This window comes from Calypte anna, chromosome 4 (genome assembly GCF_003957555.1).
Source record: "Calypte anna isolate BGI_N300 chromosome 4, bCalAnn1_v1.p, whole genome shotgun sequence".
In the NCBI taxonomy this organism is placed as follows: domain Eukaryota; kingdom Metazoa; phylum Chordata; class Aves; order Apodiformes; family Trochilidae; genus Calypte; species Calypte anna.
This window is the reverse complement of record NC_044247.1, coordinates 246811-253918: the sequence shown is the minus strand read 5'-3', so window position 1 is coordinate 253918 and position 7108 is coordinate 246811. Positions and strand designations below refer to the sequence as shown.

The 7108-nt window shown below is 47.8% G+C and overlaps 1 protein-coding gene across 1 annotated transcript; it reads right to left on the bottom strand.

Moving 5' to 3' along the window:
* Positions 1-1093: 1093 nt before the first annotated feature.
* Positions 1094-5751, bottom strand: LOC103535186 (probable G-protein coupled receptor 83). The gene is made up of 4 exons (XM_008501221.2): positions 5371-5751; positions 3983-4108; positions 2223-2356; positions 1094-1718 (listed from the first exon to the last, which is right to left on the bottom strand). The coding sequence occupies exons 1-4, from the start codon at positions 5746-5748 to the stop codon at positions 1094-1096; spliced, it is 1263 nt and encodes a 420-aa protein (XP_008499443.1). The 5' UTR covers positions 5749-5751.
* Positions 5752-7108: the final 1357 nt, after the last annotated feature.

Here is a 7108-nt window from a genome sequence, read left to right as displayed (position 1 = left end):
CAAACTGCATTATATAATGCCCTTAAATTTTTCCTATGTAAAAACATTTGAATGAGAAGACCCTTTATTCAGCTACTCACCTCAACAACGTTGTATTTGGGTTTGTGGTTTGTTTGTTTTAACAAGAGAAACCTTGTTTACAGAACTACCCCAGACAGTTACATTATGGAAATGTCATTTGCAGAGGCATGAAGTTCAAGTCTTCCCAGCAGTAAAAAAGCCAACATGGTGGAAATACCAGGTTTGTGATGACATTTACTTGTGCCATGAAAGGCAAGACCCGGGTGCCAGCTCTGCTGTGCCAGCTGGGGTCACCTCCTCAGTAGCCTAAACAAAATAAAGGCTTGAGGGGGAAAGTTAGTTAAACACATTTCATGTAGGTGAACCAGAGAAGATATCCAAGCCCTGGATGCTTGCTCTCTGAAGAGGTTTTTGCAGTTCAGTTTCCTCCCCTAAGCACATCCTTCATGGGGGGAATCCTGCAGAAGGCATCACCCCTGGCAAGAGCAGCATCTACTCAAAGCACTGCTGATGGAAACACCGTTGTGTTTTGAGGCATCTCCAGCCACATGAAGCCTCTGCTTCATGCCAGGGTGTTCCTGTCCTTTCCACTTCCCACAACCATCTTATGAAGAACCAAGATTCATGTTACTCTTACTCTCCCCTCACTTTCATTGTTCATTTTCCAGATGCATTCTCAGGTCACACTTTGAAGTTTTTGTACCCACCAAAGCACCCTGATTTCCAAATTCAGAAAGTCTATCACTCAGGTTTGCCACTGCAGCAACCTGCCAGTCCTCAGTGGGAACACCAGGCTGTGCAAGTGTGTTCAGAATTCTTTTGCATAGGCACATTGAAACCCATTTTTCTTTCACCATCTTTAGAGGCTAAATCCTTCGCAATTGCAAAGGCCAAGCCAGCACCAAATAGGCACAAATAAAGACACTGGTTAGTCTTGCAAAGGAAAAATGTGACTTGGGTGAATTTTGACATCCATAGATCACCAGCATGGCCAAGGGACTCCAACTTTTTCTATGTAATTTTTTTGGTGATTCTGCAATCACAGCACAATGCTGCCGTGCCATGGAAGGATTCAGCTTTCTGCCACAATTGGCTGAACACTGGAGATGTCTGTCTTTGCAGAATTCCTCTGGGAGGAAGCCCTGGCTTTCTGGCAGGTGCTGCCTCTCTTGTAGTGGCAGTTCTCAGCCCAGGCAAGCTGGAAAGGTGGGGAGATGTTCTGCAGAGCATGGCCCTGGACCATGCTCTGCCGCCGGCACACGCACAGCAAGGACTTCAGCTCAGACCTGAAGCTCTCGTTCAGCCAACAGTAAATGAAGGGGTTGTAGCAAGTGCTGCTCATGGCAAACCAGTGAAAAGCAAAGTACAGAGCATTACTACTGTGGATGGCCCTGCAGGAGATCAACACCACATAGCAGTTCAGGGGGAACCAGCACACTGCAAACACAACCACCACCACCATGAGCATCTTCAGCGTCATCTTCTTCTTCCGCTGGTGAGCATAGTATTGCTCCATGGTGAGGTCTCCAATGGCATTTCTGAGCCAGAGCTTCTTGGCCACTATGGTATATGTGATGGAGATCACAAGCAAGGGCAGGACATACAAGAGAACAAACGTAGTCAAGTCCAAATACTTCCAGAAAAGATCAGCAGGAGGAGGGAAGCTGGGGAGACAGACCATCCTTATCGTTCTGTTCCTGAAGATCAAAGAGAGAAAGAACTGTCATTTCTACTAACGGACACACCTGGAGTACAAACACCTCAGATGTTCTCACAAGTTTCAGTAAAGGTAGAGACAGCAGAAGTCCCTCGATAACATGGGAAAGTGACAGTTCAATGGGAATTTTTGCTTTAAGTTTGAGCTTTTGCCTCAGTGAAGATATTTTAGACATATCTCCAGGAAAACAAAAAAATAACCCATGTTGCCATCTGTGCCCTCTGATGATGAAGAGCACCTCTCTTCTGTGCCTTCTGCAAATGACAGGGCTGAATCTCTGAGCCAAAATCAACAAACAATTCCATTGATTTTCATTCTCATTTCAGGAGAAACATACCACCTCATCAAACAGAAGAAAGAGTTCTCTGTTTCACCCTACTTTCTTTTTTTAATAACACAGATGGAGAGATATGTGCCTTGGAATCTGTGGAACTTTGATGAAGCTGCAAATGCCATATAAAAGAGCACAGTGTAAATGTCTTACCCGATATAAAACCTCGTCAAGGTCTGGTAGATGGCATGAGGCAGGGAGAAGCAGCTGGCCATCACCCAGATGATGATGATGCAGACCCCTCCTTTCACCATCGACATGCGCGGCTTGAGAGGGTGCATGATAACCTGCAGAGAGCAACCAGCCCTGAGGGTTTACAGCATTCACAACTGAAAAACACAAGCTGAAAGCTTTAGAAAAAACACAACACATCTTTGCTTTATCCTTGTCAAGGAGCAAGCATTTCATCCAGATCATCCGTGCTTTCCCAGGCACAAGGAAAGTTCATCATAGATGTGAAGTGTGGCATAAGCTGAGGGCCAAGAGTCTGCTGTGGCTTGTACTGCAGGGAGGGCAGGAAGTCTCCTAAGGACTGCAGACAAGGTCTCCAGCACAGGTGGCACCCACGGTGTTCTCATTTGGTGGGCTTGCAAGACAGACTGACAGGATGCTCAGTGTAATATTTGGCCAGCACAGCACTGACCAGCTTGCACCTATAGTGCTCTTGGTGGCTCTTTGAGCCTTCCCTTGCAGCCTGAAACACTGCACCCCCCAGTGTTAAAAGGCAGAAAGGAGAGACTCGTTTTACAGGGCTTGGGAGATTATCAGGGCTGGAAAATGCCAGGAGTTGTGGAAGTATGAAGTTTGACTGCTGGCCCAGTGCCCAGAGCAGAGAAATTGGCTCAGTGTCACCCACCAGCTTGGCTGCAGACACCATGATGGTTATGTATCTGATGAGCTATGTGCACTGAGGATGATTACATTAAGCAATGAAACAGTAATTAAAAATAGACCCATCACATCATCCGAATGATCATTCCACTATGCATCTCTTTTCTAGTATCATTAAAAATATCAGCTTAATTGAACTTCTACAACTCCCCTCTGGTACCTATCAGCAATATTTTTAGAGGCAGGTGTTGATTTCTCTTTGCTCAGTGCTATCTCTTCACTTCTGTTTTTATCTCCTTGGGTCATACTAGCTCATGCCCGTCCCAGGGAACCTACTCCAATGAATTTAAAGGCAAGTAACATGCTTGCCCTTAATTAAACAAACACTCCTTGATACCTTGCCAGAACCTATTTATTAAAATGAATAATTTTCAAAATGCTTTTTATCAAAATGCTTTTTTCTTTTAGGAGCTGCAAAGGAGTACACAGAATGGGCTGACTATCAAACTTTTTGTGGTAAAAAAGACAACCGGGTCATCTATACTCTGTCAGTAACTGAAATTTTCAGACAGCAGGTGGAGCACATCCCAGACTTGCTGAGTGTAATGCGTTATTGCTGTGAACTCGGTGTAGCCGTGTGGTTTCCCTAGACAATGGCTTTTCAGTGACACCCTGCCTGTAACCCCAGCGGCTTAGTCTGCCTGGAGAAGAACCTGCTGTGACCCAGCAGCGCACACACCATCACAGACTGCCTTCCTCTTCAAGGAAACCAGAGGTTTGCATTCTCTGCTTGACCCGCAAGGTTTTCCTTGTTGGTATTTGCCAAGAAAGGTATCAGGGAGGAGGGGAGAGTTTCTCACCTTGACCTGCAAGTGCCACCACAGTTCTCACTACTGCCAGGCTTTGGCATCCCAAAATAAGGGGACAAGCCCAAGGACTGTGAGACTCTTCATCATTACATACTGAAAAAATGCATCAGCAAGGCAGTGCAGGTTTCCAGGTACAGGGATGTAAAGGGGGGGGAAAATCTGCATTTAGCACCTAATTTTTTTGCAAACATGTAGTGGATGTGTGCCACGTACCTGGTGCCGATCCAGAGCGATGGCAGCCAGGGTCAGCACCGACACGTGCACGGAGCAGTACTGAACAAACCGGCTCACGTGGCACATCAGCTTCCCAAAAACCCAGGTGCTGCTCACAAACCGGACCTGAAGAACAGCAGAACAGGGTTAGAACAATGTGCACCATCCCCTGAAGGGCAGCAAACAGGATTCCCTGGAGCACAGTGAGGAAGGAATGCTTCAATATCATTTTCTTATGCTTTGTAGATGCATTATGCTGCTTTTTTCTGGAGAAACAGATTAGGCAAGAGGCAGCTTTGGAGCTGAGGTTTATTATAATTATACTGAGCAGACAAACCCACCTGAGCAGTGCTCTCTGACTGTGTTTGTGTGTGCATGTGTACATGTAACATGGTTCTTTTGGAAAACATTAAGAAATCTTAGCAGAGAAAACAGCAGCTTGCCTTCTTGAAAACAGCTGCACACTCAAGTTTGTGGGTGCTGAAAGATGCATGGGTCCAAAACTCAGTGAGGTAAATTCATGGAAAGGAAAAAAAAAAAAAGTTTCACATGGTGATACATCTGAACCCACAGAGCATCTCTGTGTCCCCAGCCCCGCAGGCTCTGCTGCTGCCAGAGGCTCCCTGAGGACCCCCAGAGTACCCACCTGCTCCCAGAGGGGTGTCACTGGCTGCACATTTTCCCCAGGGGACACAATCCCACCTAACAGCTGCTGCCTGGCTCTCCTGGGATCCCTGACTGTGCAATATTTATTCCAAATTAATGTAACCTACTCTGGAAGCAGATGAAGCTAATTTGAGATAAAGCACATAAGCACATTTACTACTAAAAAAAAAAATAAAATAAAAAAAAAAAAATAAAAAAAAAAATCCACACAGAAAATTAGCCGGAACTGGCTAATCTGTTCTCAATTAATTTAATAATTTTCCCATAGAGACAATTCCAGCAGTAATGACTCTGTCACTGAAGCCGGAGCAATTTTCTCCCTCTTTGAAGTCAGTGCAAAGCTAGTCCTGAGAGGGATGCAGTTATTTAATTACTTGAGCCTAACGAGTGCAAACACAGCAGAGGGCACCCTCCTTTTCCTGAGGAGACCACGGGATGCAAATCCCATCACAGCCAGGCAGAGAAACCCAAAGACACAGGATTGATTTAAAAAGAGATTTGTTCAGACTGGTGATTTGGGAACTGGAGAACAGGATGGACAGGGCACAGCTAGAGCTGGTCCAGGAGGCAAGAGGAGAGGGGGGAAAGGAAATTCCATGTATGAGAGCACACAGCAGGGTACACAGCTTGGACAGACACACAGACAGGGCACACAGCTTGGACAGACACACAGAGCCAGTGTGCATGGCTGGGACAGACACACAGCCTAGGGAAGTGCTTACCAGTGTGAAGGGGGTGTTCAGGATGGTAATCATCATGTCAGCCACAGCCAGGTTGACGATGAAGAGGCTGGTGGCTGAGTGCATCCTCTTGTTCTTGATCACCACGTGGCACACCAGGAGGTTGCCAAAGAGCGAGATGCAGATGATGACTGAGTAGGCCACAATCAGCAGTGCCTTCACAGTCCGGCTCTGGGACTCACCCTCGTACCTGGTCCCACTGCCAAAGTCCCCCAGGTCCTCCAGGTCCAAATCGCTGTGGAAGAAGGATTGGTTAGGGAAGCCGTACAGTGATGAGAAGAAGTTGCTGGTGTTGTGATTCTCTGCTCTCCAGAATGGCTTGGAGATGTACTGCAGAGGGAACCACGAGTGGCTGCTCATGGCTGGGGAGCAAAGCCCGTGCCCTGGGAAGGCTGTGTTCCTCTCTGCCCCCTCCCCAGCAGCTCAGGTGCTGGAGTCAGTGGCTGCAGGAGGGAACACACACAACTGCATTTTAAAAACCTGGCCCGTGGCTGCAAACTATGCAAGATAAATGGGTCCTTCTTCCCGTGCTGATTGCACCTGAGCTTTGCTCTGGGGCCTCTTCAGCTCTTTTTCTGTTCAGTGTGTCCAATGTTCAGAAGCAAAGTCAGATGCTGGAGTATCAGAGATTCCCAAACATTTTCTCTCTGCACCTAGGAGGGAAAACTAGTGAGTATTTCCTTCAGGGCACTGCTCTGCTTTTCTCCGACAACTTCTCCTTGGAAATCTGCTTTAATGGTGTTCCACACAGACCTTCATCCACCAGGTTGCTCTTTCCCAAGTGTTCTCATAGCTTCTCAGAATCAAAAAAGGCGAGGGCAGCCTTTCCCTTTTCTTTCCATCTTCAAAGTACGTCTGAGCCATACACTGAAGCAGCTTGGCTGGAAGCCGGCACGGTCCCTGCTCTCACTGTGCTATATAGAGCCTGCCAGCTGACACACCGCCTGCCAGGCAGCCAATGGTGAACCTCTCCCCAGCTCATCCCGAGGGATGCTGCAGCCCCACACATCGGCGGTGGCAGAGCCGGGCATCAGCAAACCGAGCAGAGCAGCAAAAGGCAGAGAGTGGATGTGCCTGTCCCTCCTTCCTCTCCTCTGGGTACCCAGCACCACAGCCACGTGGTGTGAAGCATCTTCACTAATTCACAGCATCTTTCTTTCTCTCCCGGTTTTTTCCCAGGCAGAGGGAGGACCAGGGCACTTCCACTGCCTCCAGCTCTGTGCCGGGCACTGTCCCCTCCTCGCTCTCCCACGGTGTGAAGGACAGCACCAAAAGCAAAATGCACCCTGAACACCAGCAGCCTCAGGGCGCTGATAGGTGCCAGGGAGTCTCCTGTGCACCGAGCCAGGAGTCGGGGAGAGCAGAAGCAAACAGCAGCAGTGTGGGCGGGTGACCTCCTTGCTTTGCTTCGCCTGCACATAAAGGCTCTGCTTTAGCTATTAAACCATCTCTGTCTCAGCCTACAACTGTCCTCACTGATACCCTTCCCATCCTCCCCAAAGGCTCCGAGGGGTGACAGAAGCAGAAGGGAGGGGGGCACCTGCCCGCAGAGACTCTCCCATCCGACAGAGATCAGGCAGCACAGTCAGCAGCCAATTCCTTTGTACAGTGTGTAAAAGTATCCAGGGTCATGACTGCTCATTCTTGCACCTTAATTTCAGCTGATTTTAAAGAAATGGCTTTTAAAAACATGATTCATCTTCATTACTGAACAGTACTT